Consider the following 19230-nt stretch of genomic DNA (forward strand, 5'->3'; position numbering starts at 1 on the left):
ACCTTTTGAATTACAGTGACAAAACCACCTCACGACAGAGCGTAGAAAGTGAAGAAACTACGACACAAGCCGGCCAGTCCCTGAGTAATGAAATGCTGGTTCCATCGCTTCCGGTTCGGTACTTGTGTTGTTAGGATCAGTAATAAGGCCGCCATTAGACGCCTCATGTGGCAAGCAAAAGGGCACGAGGACTGTTCACCCGGAGGCCAGAGGGGAGGTCAGAGCGATCAATGCTCGTGGCTACCAGCACCGGCACAATCCCGCACACACCTTATTGCCGCGGGAAGCATGCCTTGTGCCGTGAACAGTTGGTTTCAGAAACGGCAATCTGCACATTCTGACGGATGCACGATGGCTTCATTACAGCTTGTGCTACTAGTATTTTCTCTAGCTAGCTAGAGCTAGGGGGTGTAGTAAGTATAGTAGTACGTTCTGATGCTGATGTATGGCTTCATTACAATCGTACTGTTTCCTAGCTAGCTAGGCTAGGGGCTGCAAGTAATAAGTAAACTTATATACCATGGGATGGCTCTGTGGCCTATGCCATGTTCATCAGGTTACAGTCATAGGCACCCGACCTGTGTAAGCTGTAGAGAACCGGATTACTAAGAGGCTGAAAGGAAAAAAAATTACCTACAAGCCGTGGATTACATGGTGAGGATTGCTTTCGTGGAGGGAGAAAAAGAAGAGAACAAAATCAGAGATGGTTTATGTTTTGTACTCCAGGCAGGGGAAGAGCAAGAACGAAGCCTCCCTGTGGATCCGCCTGTTGTCGACCAGCATGATCTTGTCCAGCTTCGCCTTGCACCACTGCAGCTGGTCGCCGGTGATCCTCGGCATCCTCAGCACGCGCGCCACCAGCCGCATGTCCACCTGCGAGAAGAAGAGGTTCTGGTCCGACCGGTCCTCCTTGGGCTTCTTGAACTTCTTCACGATGCAGTTCCCCGTCCTCAGCAGGTCCTTCAGCCTCTTCTCTTTCTGCACCACATCAGTAGGTAGTGTCACAACAGAGTAACAGTACTTGTAAGGCACTGTAGCAAATCATCTCCTTGCCGGCTGTGTACTAGTAGTATTGTGTAGAAGTAAAGCTTACCTTCTGTAACGTGGCGTGGATGGCCTTCACAAGAGCCTCGTCCCTGGGGTCCTGGAGCTCGACGTGGGCAGTCGACAAGCCCTTCAGCACCGACGTCTGCGGCTCTTTGTCGGCCTTGATGAACTCCCACAGAATGTGCATCGACTCCTCCATGACGACCTCCAGCTCCTCGCTCGTTATCACGTAGTTCCCCTTGCGTTGGTCCTCCATTCTGTCCTTCAGGCTGTCCTCTGCAACCCAAACTTCACGTTAGAGCTCATTGTTTCAAGCTAAATCCAGTAGCAGACGTCGCACAATTGACTGCTAAAAATTCAGAATTCTCACCTCTTATCACGGGCACTTGCAAGAAGTTGCGAAAGGGGCATCGTTCCTTGACGTAGTCTGGCAGCCGAGGGCCCTTGAAGGGCTCGTCCTCCACAAACCTCTGCACCATCACCTGAAACTGCTGGAACTCCCCGGCCACCTGGTTGTAGTGGTGGCTGTGGTAAGGGTCGGATTCCGGCAGGTCACAGGCTTGCTCGTACTGCCACCGGAGGAACTCCCACGACAGGCACATCTGCCCGACGTAGACCGTCTCCAAGTCGCACCGGAGGTCCTTGAGGAGCCGGTCCGATGGATCCTCGGGTGATCTCCAGCGAGCCGATCGGAAATTGTGCGACAGGATGGATAGCGCCGTTGGTGACAAGGCCTTCATAGAGTTCGTCGACTGTTGGGGCCCTCTGAGCTGGAGAAAATCTGCAGTGACATTCAGTACATCAGCACGTTAATTAAAGGCACTAAAGAAAAAGAAGGTAAGAAATCCATTTCACGGAGCATGCTGAGCTGGATGAAATATTATGTTGCCAGTATAAAGCAAGAAAGAGCTTCGTCTGTCCTTAAACAGCTTTAAAAAGCTAGTAGATGCAATGCTTCATAGACACAAAAGTTGCAGGCGATGTGAATAGCATTTCTGCAGCAGTCCTTTCTTTAACTAGTAGTATCCTAAAGGAATGGACTACGGAGTTCTGAATTCTTCCTAGAGTTGAACAACCAACTGAAGAACATCTCTCTTTCCCCATGCAACCTCTTTGGGTAATAAGGCTAAGTATTGAATCTGGGTAATTAAATGTGGAGATCAGTTTTCCCCTAATCAATCACCATAGCTTTTATCGGTGGTACTTTACCTGCTTTTACCGGTCACCATACCTTTCAAGAGAAGATGGGTTTTTGGGATAAAGCATTGTGTGATCCCGGTCAGTAATTCCACCGATTAAAATCACGGGAGAAAGGATTTAGTGACAGCCCTAAATTGCAGCGTAGAGTAGGCCTGACGGCGCTATATCCCGCGATTTTGTTAGGCATGCAAATTGCGGGGTGGTTTCCCAGCGGCAATAATGGCCAAATCGCGGGTGATTTAAAATCATGGTTAATTACCTTGGAACTTGTTATCCCCCCTGCTTTCTGTATTAAATATTAAGTTGAATTCTCACATACTCTAAAGAAAAGTTTACATTTGAACCTAGATTGAAATAAACAAAATTGGATAGTTTCATATTTAAATATAATTATTGAATTAGTGGCTTCTAGTTAGAGACCCCTTTTGCCCCTCAACTTCGATAAATTTTCGTTAGAACATTTTGGTGCCAGTTTAAAATTCTAAGCATGTTAAGATCACTTTGAGCGTTTCCTCATTAGAAGGAAGTTTGGGCACAAAATATTCATCATTATATTCCCCTCGATGACGAAATATTTGTGCTTTCCTAATAATAGGTTAAATCTATTATTAGTATGTGTCTAGGAACAAATAAATATTTAAGCATTATCTACAGAATAATACTAGATATCTGCGATTATGATGAACCAATTGAATACTAGATCATGGAGCATAAAGTACCATCGTTTCAGAGAAAGGTGGGTGTGCAACCTAATTTTTCCTATTAGAAAACATGTACAGTTATATTTAGGTAAAAAAAAGGAAAAGTGGAATCAAAGAGAACTTGGAGTAAACTGGTAATGTGAAGTTAGGCATACCTATGGCATACATCTTCTGAAAGCACAGGATGTCAAACTTCCTCATCCTCTCCCTGTAACTCTTGAAGAACTTGTTCAGCTCATCCATCGGGTCCTCGCGCAGGAACTTGGCGTCGATCCTCCATGGTTTGAGGTCCTCCATCGGCGCCTTTGGTGACTCCGACTCCTCCAGGATCGTCGGCAGCCCGGCTGACCGCACCTTCTTCAGCTCTAGCTTCAGCTGCTCGATCAGGTCTTGGTGCTCCCACAGTGACTCCAATTCGTCCTCTTCTTCCTCTGTCAAGTCCTTCCACTTGCCTTCCTTATCCTCCTCCTCGTCCAGAGACTTGGCCTTCTCGGTAACTGAAAAGTGGACATGTCGAGGGGCTTTGGCTAGATGATCATCTGCACTAGCATGCTTATCCTCTGTTGGCTCTGAAATGTTCTCGCCGTGAGGGATTACTCCATATCGATGATCATCTCTACTGAACTCCTGCTCTGAGTGCTCCGGGGTGGTACGATCGTCAGAAACTGCTGCATATGACCGATAATTTGTGTGGGCAATTGCTTTGTGATCATCGGAGCTGAGTTCATCTGAATGAACATTTCTGCTGACAAATTGTTTCTCTGAAGGCTCAGGGCTTCCCATGAAATCATAAGCAACCTCGCCTTCTTCCTCTTCTTCTGTACCAGTAATTTCTTTCCAAACATCAGATATAAGTTCATGTGAGTGACCTTCTACTAAAACAAATTTCTGCTCCGGATGCTCTGGGCTTCTCCTGTCATCAGTGTCTGTCTGACCATTCGTACTGGCTGCTTCTTCTCTGTCAAGAGAAACAAGCTCAGGTGGATGACCACTTGTACCGACAAGAAGTTCCCTCTCTGATGGCTGTGGGCTCCTCTCGGTATCATCAACTGCTTGATGAGACGAAACAACCAATTCTCTGTCAGTGGTTACCTCTGGACTGCTCTTGGCATCAGAAATGGCTTCGTATGAATGATCGTTTATGGTGATAATTTCCTTCTCCAAATGCTCCAAGCTGTTCTCAACGGCGAATTCGGCGTCATACGCCGGTGCCGCGATCATCTTCTTCTTGCTGCTCGAGGAGCCGTCATCGTCATCGTCGTCGCTCATGTCGATGCTGCTCCCCTCCCCTTCGACGATCTTCGCCTCGGCCTCTTCGGCTTCTCGGGGTGTTCCCGTCTCGTCATCCTCTTTGTACTCGGCTTCCGGCGAATGGGTCCGTGACCACATGTCCTCGGGGTACTTGACGCTGTCCGGCGAGGCCTGGGCGACTGAGCCCGGCGACACCGTGGTTGCCGACGAGTCCCGGAAAGACAGCTGCAGCATGTCCACCTCCTCCAGGGATTCCATGGCCTTGAGCACCTTGGCCTTGTAGCTCCGCAGGCTGGCGGCGTCGTGCACCCCCGCCGAGAAGTCTTTCTCCGAGTGGAACCAGTCGCTGTCGGAGTCGACGACAAGCTCCTTCACCGAGTACCCGTCGTCGCTGGCGCTGGAGTCTGAGTCAGAGTCGCCGAAGCCGGAGAACTCGGAGGCGAAGCTCGTCCTCCCGCTCACGGCGCTGTCTTTGGACACCGAGCTCGCCTGCTTCCGCATGGACGGCGCCCTCTTCGTCAGCGACGCCACTCTGTCGTACGCGACGGGCTTGTCCGCCGGCAGGAAGTCGTTCGCCGTGACGGAGCTGCCGCGGCGAGAGGAGCCGTCGACCACTCTCCGTTCCTCAGGCTGCGCCGCCGGCTGCAGCGGCGGTGGCGGCACGAAGGACTCCTGGACGCGCACCGTCATGGTCTCCGGCTCCCTGACGAACCCACGGAAGTCCCGCTCCGTCAGGAACCGGTAGTTGTGCGTGGCCGGAACGATCTTCGGCTCTGCGTCGACAGCCTCGCCGCTCGGCTCATCGTCGTCTTCTTCTTCTTCCACTAGCACCTCTGCTTCCTCTGCTTCGTGCTCGTGCTCTTGCGTGGCCACCGGAGCGAATGGAATCAGCGATTCCTTGCCCTGCTTTTTTTCCTGGTGCTCCTCCTCCTCCTTCTGGACTGGTGCTGCTGTCGAAACCACCGGGGCCTCTCGCGGAATTTCAGGCATCTGATTCTGAAAGCTGAAGCAGAGGCTCGACGGAGAGGCCGGAGCCGGCGGCGGCGAGGCCGGGGCGACCGGCTCGGGCGGCGCGTCGTCAAAAGCGCGTTCGTAGGCGGCCATGCCCTCCACGAAATCCTCCTCGCTGGCGTGCACGAAGCTGAAGCTGCGCATCATCTGGAGAACCCTGTCGTCGTGCGCGTCCGCCTCCCCGTCCCTCTCGTCGCCGGGGAAGCCGCCGCCGCGCGGCCTCCTCTCCGTCTCCTTATCCTCGCCCCTGATGACAACAAAAACAAGTTACGGAAACCCGCCAATCGGTCGTGCCACCAACGAACGACGAGCTAAAACAGCGGGGAGCGATCGGGAATTCAGAAAGCCCGAACCCACGGGAGACGGAATTCAGTTAGTCTTAATTACCTTGGGGAGGAGGAGGAGGAGGACATGTAGGCGGAGGCGACGTGGATGGCGGCGACGAGCGCGACGGTGAGGAGCCAGAAGAGGAGCGGCGTGGAGGCGGAGGAGAGGCCCACGACGGAGTGGATGAACCCGCCCGAGCCACCGCCACCGCCACCAGCCGCCGCCGCGGCGCGGGCTCCTTCCCCGACGACATCCATGGCCGCCGACGACGACAACGCTGCTACCTTCCTCACTAACCCGCCTTCCAAGCCAACATAGCCAGTCCGGCGTACCAGCTCGTATCTGCCGCGCCTACCGCCACTGCCGATCCTGCCGTCCTATGTACGCCGTGGTCGTCGCGGCGTGCGGGGAGGGGCGGGCGAGGAAAACAACGCGGCAGCGGCCTATGTATGGTATGCTATGCTATGTAGCGATCGAGCGAGGGGGACGAGGCACGGGGAAAGACGGACGGAAAGATAACCCCCGCCCCCAGCGATACGGACGCGGCAGCTGCGATTCGACTGCGACCGCGACCGCCACGCTGCCTTCCCAGGAAGCCCCCGCCCAGCCAGGCCGCTACAGGCACGAACGCACGAACGGGTCCGGTCGGACCGCGTCGCGCTCGCGCCCTACGAAAGCGCGACGTGACGCCCGCGCACCTGATCGGACGGCGAGGAGGCTGTTTTTACCGGCGGACGGCGGCGGGGTTGGGTTTTGTGGCGGGTGGGGCGTCGGCCTCGCGTGCGACCGGCCGTCGCCAGGTGGGGGTTAGGTTAGTGTGGAGGCTGACTCGGCCGGAACAGCAACAGAAGTGCCGCGTGCCGCCCTGTGCTTTATTTCCAAGAAGATCCTTTCCATTCGTGCTGTTATTTCGCGGGATCCTTTCCGCTCGTGATGTGTTTTCCTTCCTTCCTTGCGCGACACAGATGCCTTCGCGCGGGGGAGGGGAGGGGAGGGGAGAGGAAACGGACCGGGCACCAGATGTTTCACCGGGCGGGGTGAGGCGCGTGTCCGGTTGCAGATTCGGCAGATATTGATTGGATGGATACCTGATCTCTTCTTTTGGATCGTCTTAATGCCGGGGTCCAACAAAGCCGCGTGCCAACATATGGCAGCCATTGATCATCGTTCCGGTGTTGGTTAAGTAAACTAGTACGTAGAAGACAGGATTAGAGTAACATAGTGGTATCTTATCCGGTATTATACATTTGGGACTAGCAAACATGCTGGTGTGGCAGGCAATTAAAAAAGTGAGAGAGGGATTAGAGTAACATAAGGAATAGATACCGTATCATAATAAATGCTACTATGCTATTATGTGTCATGTATGGTAATAAATAAGATAACTTATGATATTAGTATACACTATGAAGTTAGTATTATACACTAGTGTCATATGCATGATATTAGTATATGACACTCCCTATTATAAATAGCCTAATACGGTAGGGATGTAAGACGATGCTTTGCGAGAGTGGCGTTTTGGCACATGGGGAGCGCGCTCCTTATTTTAAAATGTGTTTTAAACATATTTTTCAAATGTCAAAAAATTCCAAACAAAAACTTGGCATGTATATCTTGATATCGTACATGCTCACGAAGTCGTTTCGTGAAAAACCGACAACTTATGTGTTGTGTGTGAAAAAGACAAAACCCGGTGTTAAAATATGCTTTTCATAAGATATCCTTTTGTCCTTTTTATACAAGCCACAAAAAATGTCGGTTTTCTCCGAGACTTAACATGCACACATATAATGTCGAGATGTATGTGCCAAATTTTTGTTTGGAATTTTTTCACACTTTGAAATATACTTTTCACGTGCAGGAGCGCGCTTCTGGAAGCACCAACGGATTTCCGTTTCCTACATCCTTTATCATATTTTTTGTTATCGGATTCGGAGCGGAGCGGATAATGACAGAATGCTGATTGGACTATGGATTTTATCTGGCTACGGATTTGGAGCGAAAACACAACGGGCTTGGATCAGAAACGGATAAAATATACGGGGTTATACCTGCAATCACATGATTTATTTCTAGTACTAGTATGCTGATGGGAGAATATCAGGTGATACCATCACTTGAGTGCTACCATGATACCAGTTTGAAAATTTTAATTTTACATGTGTCAAAAAATTTCAAAAAATTTGTGAATGTTCATCACATGTGTCTACAACATCTAAAAAATTCAGATTAAAATCCGAAATACACAAAGAGAAACAAAAAAGAGAATCCAACATGAATAGTGGCAATAAAGACAAAATGGTGAATAGTGTCAAAAATGACACTATTCACATATGAATTTCTCTTTTTTGTTTCTCTTTGTGCATTTTGGATTTTTATCTGAATTTTTTAGAGGTTGTAGAAACATATGTGATGACCATTCACAAATTTTTTCAAAAAAAATTGACGCATGTAAAATTAAAATTTTCAAACTGGTATCATGGTAGCACTCAAGTGATGGCATCACCTGACATTCTCATGTATGTAGATAATATAAACACATCTATTTTTTATCCAACCACATAACACTAGAGAGTGGCCAAGTCCTTTGGCGTCAATAACACACACACACAAGTAATTTTAACATGCTCCCTTTTACCCTCTGATTTAACATGAGAGGTAAGAAGATAAGAGTTAGTCAGACCACTGCTTAATGAATGAGTCAGATCTATTATGTACTCCTATCTTTCATGTGGGTGGGTGGGGTGGGGGGGGGAAGAAGACCATGCTAAAATTTGCCCACACCAATAGGTAATAATTTATATGTGGTGATTCCATTTTGTATAATTTGGCATTTCGGCTTGTCAAGGCATAAATTATCGCATAATCCTATTTGATAACCTCGGATATTTCACAGCCGCCATATATTACTGATACCATATTCACCGGATATCCGGTTGATCAAAATCCGTAACCGCATTCATATCTCGTGGATTCGTGCAATTGCACGCCATATCTTTAAAAACGGATGTGGATACAGATTCAGAGCGGAAATTATGTGTACCATTTACATCCCTACAAATGCCAATAGGCAGCAGCAACACAAACGATTGGCAATCGAACACGCCGAACCAATAGAGAGGGCAGGAGGAGGTCCAACCAGTCACACACGTGAACTGCCTAGAGTTCACTTCCATGACAGTTCCAAACAAAACTTCATTTGTGTTGAGTTTATTAGATGAGCTTTATCACCTCCTGCAAAAAAAGAAAAAGATGATCTTTATCTCCTTTTTATTTTGAATGTATTCAGTTTACATAAGTTTGTGGCATATACTCACCTGTGGTTCAAAATTTTGCGACCTGCGTTTTTCTGGCAAGCAAAAGCAACTGGAAGCAGATATGTGCATTCCTTATTGTCCCCAATGAAAAATGACCAATGCCTATAAGATAATAACTAAAACGCTACCGTCCACCCGATGAATGAAGCCGCATGCATCGACTGCCTTCGTGGTAGTTGGATCTTTTTGATTAGGCTGATCCACAACCTTTGCAACTTGACCCCTGTTGCCAAAGCAAGGAGCGCAACAGGGTGCCTGTTACAAAGGTTGGCCACAACGTTCCATCACACGACTAGCCTTGTGGCTAACCTTGTACGTGACGGTTTGTTTTCAACCACCGCCGGTGAGGTCGTCTTGCCCACCGTGCGCATTCGCCCTCTTGTGCATCGCCACGGGAGCCACCCTACACCGCGCCACCACGAAGCTCTGCCACCCCTGCCTCTACCCGACAGCGGAGCCCGTCCGAGCACCTCCACCTACAGGACGTCGTCGCTGAGAGCCTCCATGCTGGATCTTCGTTGTCGAATGCCTACCCTCAAGGATCCAGCGAGATACACCACGCGCCGTGGAGCGCCGCCAACCTCGTTGTCGTCTTGTCACCACCTCGGGCGATGCCAACAACCACATCCGTTGTGTCGTTCATCCACACTCAACCCTGCTTGTGCGCATCTAAGTTCCTCTCAGGAGGCACGTATATATCAACATGGTCGTGTTGCGATGGCGACGGGTCACACATGAGACGGAGATGTTTTTTTACAACAAGGCTCTTTCGCGCGAGGCATAGATGCCTTTTTGCAACAAGGCTTTTGTTGCGGGATGTTTATGCAACAAGAATCATGTTGCAAGCAATGCACGCTACAGATCGGATGGCTCGTGACCCGACTGATCTTATGATCAGTTGGCTCACTCGTAGCACGCCCTATATAATAAGAAATAAAACTTATGTTGCAAGAACCCAATCCACGCTGCAGTATGCATGGCTCGATCAACTCATGGTGTCACCATAAGACCATTAAAACTTGATTGTAGTTAGGGACGGTGGCTTGGACGGTACAATATTGCCTCGGAGGTGTAGGGTTTTGGAGCATGGCCAACCGAGTTAAATAGCCAGGGTAGTCAGAGCGGGGGGTTGAATGTGGAACGTCGATATATGCTTCTCGTTCACTACGCCGGTGTGAATGTCCCGAAGGCGGAAGCCCGATCAGCCAACATGAATGCGGGTAGGTGTCATCTCATCTGGTCATGTTGATACGTCCCCGTCGTATCTACTTTTTCTAACGTTTTCCCTCTTGTTTTAGACTCTAATTTGCATGATTTGAATGAAACTAACCCGGACTGACACTGTTTTCAGTAGAACTACCATGGTGTTGTTTTTGTGCAGAAATAAAAGTTCTCGGATTGAAAGAAACTTTGCGAGGAATTTTTATACAATAAAAGAGAATTTCTGGAGCCAAGAACCATCGGAGTGAAGGAAATATGCCCTAGAGTCAATAATAAAGTTGTTATTTATATTTTCTTATATCATGATAAATGTTCATTATTCATGCTAGAATTGTATTAACCGGAAACTTGATATGTGTGTGGATACATAGACAAAACACAATGCCCCTAGTATGCCTCTACTAGACTAGCTCGTTAATCAAAGATGGTTAAGTTTCCTAACCATAGACATGTGTTGTCATTTGATGAACAGGATCACATCATTAGGAGCATGATGTGATGGGCAAGACCCATCCGTTAGCTTAGCATAATGATCATTAAGTTTTATTGCTATTGCTTTCTTCATGACTTAAATACCGGAGGAATGCCTTGTGTGCTAGCAAACATCACAACGTAACTGGGTGATTATAAAGATGCTCTATAGGTATCTCCGAAGGTGTTTGTTGGGTTGACATAGATCGAGATTAGGATTTGTCACTCCGAGTATCGGAGAGGTATCTCTGGGCCCTCTCTGTAATGCACACCATAATAAGCCTTGCAAGCAATGTGACTAATGAGTTAGTTGCGGGATGATGCATTACGGAACGAGTAAAGAGACTTGTCGGTAACGAGATTGAACTAGGTACGTGTTGGGGAACGCAGTAATTTCAAAAAAATTCCTGCGCACACGCAAGATCCATCTAGGTGATGCATATGAACGAGAGGGGAGAGTGTTGTCCACGTACCCTCGTAAACCGTAAGCGGAAGTGTTATGACAACGCGGTTGATGTAGTCGTATGTCTTCACGATCCGATCAATCCTAGCACCGAAGGTACGACACCTTCGCGATCTGCACACGTTCAGCTCGGTGACGTCCCACGAACTCTAGATCCAGCTGAGGTCAAGGGAGAGTTTCGTCAGCACGACGGCGTGATGACGGTGATGATGAAGTTACCGACGCAGGGCTTCGCCTAAGCTCTACAACAATATGACTGAGGTGGAAATCTATGGAGGGGGCACCGCACACGGCTAAAGAATCAACTTGTGTGTCTATGGGGTGCCCCCTCCCCCGTATATAAAGGAGTGGAGGAGGAGGAGGGCCGGCCCTCTATGGCGCGCCTCAAGGGGGGAGTCCTACTCCCGGTGGGAGTAGGATTCCCCTTTCCCTTGTTGGAGTAGGAGAGAAGGAAGGGGGAGAGAGGGAGAAGGAAAGGGGGCCAACCCCCACCCCAATTCGGATTGGGCTTGGGGGGGGGGGGCGCCCCCACCTTGGCCTCCTCCTCCTCTCTCCCACTAAGGCCCATTAAGGCCCATATACTCCCCGGGGGGTTCCGGTAACCCCCCGATACTCCGGTAAATGCCCGAACTCATCCGGAACCATTCCTATGTCCAAACAGAGCCTTCCAATATATCGATCTTTATGTCTCAACCATTTTGAGAATCCTCGTCATGCCCGTGATCATATCCGGGACTCCGAACTACCTTCGGTACATCAAAACACATAAACTCATAATATCGATCGTCACCAAACGTTAAGCGTGCGGACCCTATGGGTTCGAGAACTATGTAGACATGACCGAGACTCATCTCCGGTCAATAACCAATAGCGGAACCTGGATGCTCATATTGGTTCCTACATATTCTGCGAAGATCTTTATCGGTCAAACCGCATAACAACATACGTTGCTCCCTTTGTCATCAGTATGTTACTTGCCCGAGATTCGATCATCGGTTTCTCAATACCTAGTTCAATCTCGGTACCGGAAAGTCTCTTTACTTGTTCCGTAATGCAACATCCTGTAACTAACTCATTAGTCACATTGCTTGCAAGGCTTATACTGATGTGCATTACCGAGAGGGCACATAGATACCTCTCCGATACACGGAGTGACAAATCCTAATCTCGATATATGCCAACTCAACAAACACCATCGGAGACACTTGTAGAGCATCTTTATAGTCACCCAGTTATGTTGTGACGTTTGATAGCACACTAAGTGTTCCTCCGGTATTCGGGAGTTGCATAATCTCATATTCATAGGAACATGTATAAGTTATGGAGAAAGAAATAGCAATAAACTAAACGATCAAAGTGCTAAGCTAACGGATGGGTCAAGTCAATCACATCATTCTCTAATGATGTGATCCCATTCATCAAATGACAACTCTTTGTCCATGGCTAGGAAACTTAACCATCTTTGATTAACGAGCTAATCAAGTAGAGGCATACTAGTGACACTCTGTTTGTCTATGTATTCACACATGTACTAAGTTTCCGGTTAATACAATTCTAGCAAGAATAATAAACATTTATCATGATATAACGAAATATAAATAACAACTTTATTGCCTCCAGGGCATATTTCCTTGAGTCTCCCACTTGCACTAGAGTCAACAATCTAGATTACATTGTAATGATTCTAACACCCATGGAGTCTTGGTGCTGATCATGTTTTGCTCGTGAGAGAGGCTTAGTCAATGGGTCTGCAACATTCAGATCCGTACGTATCTTGCAAATCTCTATGTCTCCCTCATTGACTTGACCGCGGATGGAATTGAAGCGTCTCTTGATATGCTTGGTTCTCTTGTGAAATCTAGATTCCTTTGCCAAGGCAATTGCACCAGTATTGTCACAAAAGATTTTCATTGGACCCGATGCACTAGGTATGACACCTAGATCAGATATGAACTCCTTCATCCGGACTCCTTCATTTGTTGCTTCCAAAGCAGCTATGTACTCCGCTTCACATGTAGATCCCGCCACGACGCTCTGCTTGGAACTGCACCAACTGACAGCTCCACCATTCAATAAAAATACGGATCCGGTTTGTGACTTAGAGTCATCCGGATCAGTGTCAAATCTTGCATCGACGTAACCATTTACGATGAGCTCTTTGTCACCTCCATAAACGAGAAACATATCATTAGTCCTTTTCAGGTATTTCAGGATGTTCTTGACTGCTGTCCAGTGATCCACTCCTGGATTTCTTTGGCACCTCCCTGCTAAACTGATAGCAAGGCACACTTCAGGTCTGGTACACAACATTGCATACATGATAGAACCTATGGCTGAAGCATAGGGAATGACTTTCATTTTCTCTCTATCTTCCGGAGTGGTCAGGCATTGAGTATGACTCAACTTCACACCTTGTAACACAAGCAAGAACCCTTTCTTTGCTTGATCCATTTTGAACTTCTTCAAAACTTTATCAAAGTATGTGCTTTGTGAAAGTCCAATCAAGCGTCTTGATCTATCTCTATAGATCTTGATGCCCAATATATAAGCAGCTTCACCGAGGTCTTTCATTGAATTTTTTTATTCAAGTATCCTTTTATGCTATTCAGAAATTCAGTATCATTTCCGATTAGCAATATGTCATCCAGATATAATATCAGAAATCCTACAGAGCCCCCACTCACTTTCTTGTAAATACAGGCCTCTCCAAAAGTCTGTATAAAACCATATGCTTTGATCACACTATCAAAGCATATATTCCAACTCCGAGAGGCTTGCACCAGTCCATAAATGGATCACTGGAGCTTTCACACTTTGTTAGCACCTTTTGGATCGACAAAACCTTCTGGTTGCATCTTATACAACTCTTCTTTAAGATATCCATTAAGGAATGTAGTTTTGACATCCATTTGCCAAATTTCATAATCATAAAATGCGGCAATTGCTAACATGATTCAGACGGACTTAAGCATCGCTACGGGTGAGAAGATCTCATCGTAGTCAACTCCTTGAACTTGTCGAAAACCTTTTGCGACAAGTCGAGCTTTGCAAATAGTAACATTACCGTCAGCGTCAGTCTTCTTATTGAAGATCCATTTATTCTCTATGGCTTGCCGATCATCGGGCAAGTCAACCAAAGTTCACACTTTGTTCTCATACATGGATCCCATCTCAGATTTCACGGCCTCAAGCCATTTTGCGGAATCTGGGCTCATCATTTCTTCCTCATAGTTCGTAGGCTCGTCATGGTCAAGTAACATGACCTCCAGAACAGGATTACCGTACCACTCTGGTGCGGATCTTACTCTGGTAGACCTAGGAGGTTCGGTAGAAACTTGATCAGAAGTTTCATGATCATCATCATTAGCTTCCTCACTTACTGGTGTAGGAATCACTGGAACTGATTTATGTGATGAACTACTTTCCAATAAGGGAGCAGGTACAGTTACCTCATCAAGTTCTACTTTCCTCCCACTCACTTCTTTCGAGAGAAACTCCTTCTCTAGAAAGAATCCATTCTTAGCAACGAATATCTTGCCTTCGGATCTGTGATAGAAGGTGTACCCAACAGTCTCCTTTGGGTATCCTAAGAAGACATATTTCTTCGATTTGGGTTTGAGCTTATCAGGTTGAAGCTTTTTCACATAAGCATCGCAGCCCCAAACTTTAAGAAACGACAACTTGGGTTTCTTGACAAACCAGAGCTCATAAGGTGTCGTCTCAACGGATTTCTATGGTGCCCAATTTAACGTGAATACAACCGTCTCTAAAGCATAACCCCAAAACGATAGCTGTAAATCAGTAAGAGACATCATAGATCGCACCATATCTAATAAAGTGTGGTTACAACATTCGGACTCACCATTACACTATGGTGTTCCAGGTGGCATGAGTTGCGAAACAATTCTGCATTGTTTCAAATGAAGACCAAACTCATAACTCAAATATTCTCCTCCACGATCAGATCGTAGAAACTTTATTTTCTTGTTACGATGATTTTCCACTTCACTATGAAATTCTTTGAACTTTTCAAATGTTTCGGACTTATGTTTCATCAAGTAGATATACCCATATCTGCTAAAATCATCTGTGAAGGTAAGAAAATAACGATGCTCGCCACGAGCATCAACACTCATCAGACCGCATACATCAGTATGTATTATTTCCAACAAATCTGTTGCTCGCTCCATTGTTCCAGAGAACGGAGTCTTAGTCATCTTGCCCATGAGGCATAGTTCGCAAGCATCAAGTGATTCATAATCAAGTGATTCCAAAAGCCCATCAACATGGAGTTTCTTCATGCGCTTTACACCAATATGACCTAAACGGCAGTGCCACAAATAAGTTGCACTATCATTATTAAACTTATATCTTTTGGCTTCAATACTATGAACATGTGTATCACTACTATCAAGATTTAGTAAAAATAGACCACTCATCAAGGGTGCATGACCATAAAAGATATTACTCATATAAATAGAACAACCATTATTCTCTGATTTAAATGGATAACCGTTTCGCATCAAACAAGATCCAGATATAATGTTCATGCTCAACGTTGGCATGAAATAAAAATTATTTAGGTCTAAAACTAATCCCGAAGGTAGATGTAGAGGTAGCGTGCCGACGGCGATCACATCGACTGTCGGAGTAATGGGCCACTTGTAGGCCGACCCGAGCCCCAAAACCTTTCAAGACATCGGGGCAGGCTGCGCCCCTCAAGACACCAGGACATAGAGCCGCCTTCAAGAAGCCAATGGCAAAGGTGGCCGACTGACCACTCACGGCCGAGTCCCAGGGACGACTTCAGGGAGAGCCGACTCCTGACTGACGACTTCCAGAGAAGCCGGCTTCGGGGAGTCGGCCTGCGACTCCAACACCCCCCACGACCTCATGAATTGGGACAAGACGGGGGAGTGGCAATAATGAAGCCCGCTCCTGCCCCTTACCAAGGGCAGGCATGGCTACAGCACGCCGTACCCCGGAATATCTCCGTGCAGCGTGGCACTGTTGCCATGCCAGCCCTGACATCAGCACCGCAGGACCGAATCCTGCACCCACGACGGCAGCAGGTCCCACCAGTCGGTGAGACCTCAGGAGACGGCAAGAGGACCACCAGTCGGACCCGTCGGGAGTCGGCCCGGGGAAGTCGGCCGAGCCCTCCCCCGGTGCCCATGCGCCATTAATCAAGATGTGATGGGGAGTGGCAATAGTGATCGCCCGCCAGGCGGCGGGGCTGTTGCCACGACCTCATGATCAAGCCCGCGTCATCAGAAGCACGGCTACAGTAATCAGCAGCCGGCAAGACCCGCCCGCGGCAGACGCGGCCTGTCGGCTCCGTACCAGGCCAGTCGGCGGGACCCGCCAGTCGGCGGGCCCCAGCGGTCGGCAGAGAAGACGGAGGCCAGAGGCACTGACGGCTGGGCCCTCGTCCTGCCAGATTACCATTGTACCCCTGGGGGGTTGGCCTATATAAACCCCCAGGGCACCCATGCAAAGGGTTGGAACCCATTAGCTCTAGGCTAGATCATATAGAAGGGAGGGAGCTAGCCTTGCCCTCTCCTACCTCCAAGAAACAGCTCAAGGAGCAACCGTGTAAACACTTTGCCATAGTGACCATGCGAAGACCCCGTAGAGCAGCAGTAGGGGTATTATCTCCCCGGAGAGCCCTGAAGCTCGGTAATATTCGCCGGCGTGCATGCCTTCGCCTCATCCCGTTTCTAGGCACCGGCGACGTTCTACTTGCCCCCACCATGATAAGCCATCCGTTGGCATATGTCGCACCAAACCCCCGACATCGACTTTGGAACCATTGCCCACGCGCATCGTCACCTCGTACTTAGCCAATCTTCGCTTAATCCATAGCCCCTGTTTCGAGTTGCAAATATTAGCAACAGAACCAGTATCAAATACGCAGGCGCTACTGCGAGCATTAGTAAGGTACACATCAATAACATGTATATCAAATATACCTTTCACTTTGCCATCCTTCTTCTCCGCCAAATACTTGGGGCAGTTCTGCTTCTAGTGATCGGTCCCTTTTGCAGTAGAAGCACTCAGTCTCAGGCTGACGTCCAGACTTGGGCTTCTTCACTTGAGCAGCAACTTGCTTGCCATTCTTCTTGAAGTTCCCCTTCTTCCCTTTACCCTTTTTCTTGAAACTGGTGGTCTTGTTGACCATCAACACTTGATGCTCCTTCTTGATTTCTACCTCCGCAGCCTTTATCATTGTGAAGAGCTCGGGAATTGTCTTATCCATCCCTTGCATATTATAGTTCATCACGAAGCTCTTGTAGCTTGGTGGCAGTGATTGAAGAACTGTGTCAATGACACTATCATCAGGAAGATTAACTCCCAGCTGAGTCAAGTGGTTGTGGTACCCAGACATTCTGAGTATATGTTCACTGACAGAACTATTCTCCTCCATTTTGCAGTTGTAGAACTTATTGGAGACTTCATATCTCTCAATTCGGGCATTTGCTTGAAATATTAACTTCAACTCCTGGAACATCTCATATGCTCCATGACGTTCAAAACGCCGTTGAAGCCCCGGTTCTAAGACGTAAAGCATGGCACACTGAACTATCGAGTAGTCATCAGCTTTGCTCTGCCAGACGTTCATAACATCTGGTGTTGCTCCTGTAGCGGGTTTGTCACCTAGCGGTGCTTCCAGGACGTAATTCTTCTATGCAGTGATACGTCCATTTTGCATCATGCTTTTATATCGATATTTATTGCATTATGGGCTGTTATTACACATTATGTCACAATACTTATGCCTATTCTCTCTTATTTTACAAGGTTTACATGAAGAGGGGGAATGCCGGCAGCTGGAATTTTGGGCTAGAAAAGGAGCAAATATTAGAGACCTATTCTGCATAGCTCCAAAAGTCCTGAAACTTCACATAAGTCATTTTTGGAATTAATAAAAAATACTAAGCGAAGAAAGCACCAGAGGGAGCCCACACCCTAGCCACGAGTGTGGGGGGCGTGCCCTACCCCCTGGGCGCGCCCCTGCCTCATGGCCCCCCTAGTGGCCCTCCGATGCCCATCTTTGGCTATATGGAGTCTTTCGTCGAGGAAAAAATCATAAGCAAGCTTTCGGGAAGAAACTCCGCCTCCACGAGGCGGAACCAATCTAGGGCTTCGGCAGAGCTGTTCTACCGGGGAAACTTCCCTCCGGGAGGGGGAAATCATCACCATCGTCATCACCAACGATCCTCTCATCGGGAGGGGGTCAATCTCCATCAACATCTCCACCAGCACCATCTCATCTCAAACCCGAGTTCATCTCTTGTATCCAATCTTTGTATCCGAACCTCAGATTGGTACATGTGGGTTGCTAGTAGTGTTGATTACTCCTTGTAGTTGATGCTAGTTGGTTTGCTTGGTGGAAGATCATATGTTCAGATCCATTATGCATATTAATACCCCTCTGATTATGAACATGAATATGCTTTGTGAGTAGTTACATTTGTTCCTGAGGACATGGATGAAGTCTTGCTATAAGTAGTCATGTGAATTTGGTATTCGTTCGATATTTTGATGAGATGTATGTTGTCATCCCTCTAGTGGTGTCATATGAACGTCGACTACATGACACTTCACCATTGTTTGGCCTAGAGGGAGGCATTGGGAAGTAATAAGTAGATGATGGGTTGCTAGAGTGACAGAAGCTTAAACCCTAGTTTATGCGTTGCTTCGTAAGGTGCTGATTTGGATCCATATGTTTCATGCTATGGTTAGGTTTACCATAATACTTCTGTGTGTAGTTGCAGATGCATGCAATGGGGGTTAATAATAAGTGGGATGCTTGTCCAAGTAAGGGCAGTACCCAAGCACCGGTCCACCCACATATCAAATTATCAAAGTACCGAACGTGAATCATATGAACGTGATGAAAACTAGCTTGACGATAATTCCCATGTGTCCTCGGGAGCGCTGTCCTTCATATAAGAGTTTGTCCAGGCTTGTCCTTTGCTACAAAAAGGATTGAGCCATCTTGTTGCACCTTATTTACTTTTATTACTTGCTACTCGTTACAAATTACCTTATCACAAAACTATTTGTTACCGATAATTTCAGTACTTGCAGAGAATACCTTACTGAAAACTGCTTATCATTTCCTTCTGCTCCTTGTTGGGTTCGACACTCTTGCTTATCGAAAAGGCTACGATAAATCCCCTACACTTGTGGGTCATCATGCAGCAATGAGTAT

General features: G+C 47.5%; 1 protein-coding gene across 1 annotated transcript; it reads right to left on the reverse strand.

Moving 5' to 3' along the window:
- Nucleotides 1-493: 493 nt before the first annotated feature.
- On the reverse strand, nucleotides 494-6032 carry LOC125509498 (microtubule-associated protein futsch-like). The gene is made up of 5 exons (XM_048674479.1): nucleotides 5598-6032; nucleotides 3104-5457; nucleotides 1418-1828; nucleotides 1094-1323; nucleotides 494-978 (listed from the first exon to the last, which is right to left on the reverse strand). The coding sequence occupies exons 1-5, from the start codon at nucleotides 5792-5794 to the stop codon at nucleotides 709-711; spliced, it is 3462 nt and encodes a 1153-aa protein (XP_048530436.1). The 5' UTR covers nucleotides 5795-6032; the 3' UTR covers nucleotides 494-708.
- Between the last annotated feature and the right edge of the window lie 13198 nt (nucleotides 6033-19230).

Source organism: Triticum urartu, chromosome 5 (assembly GCF_003073215.2).
Source record: "Triticum urartu cultivar G1812 chromosome 5, Tu2.1, whole genome shotgun sequence".
Taxonomy (NCBI): Eukaryota; Viridiplantae; Streptophyta; class Magnoliopsida; order Poales; family Poaceae; genus Triticum; species Triticum urartu.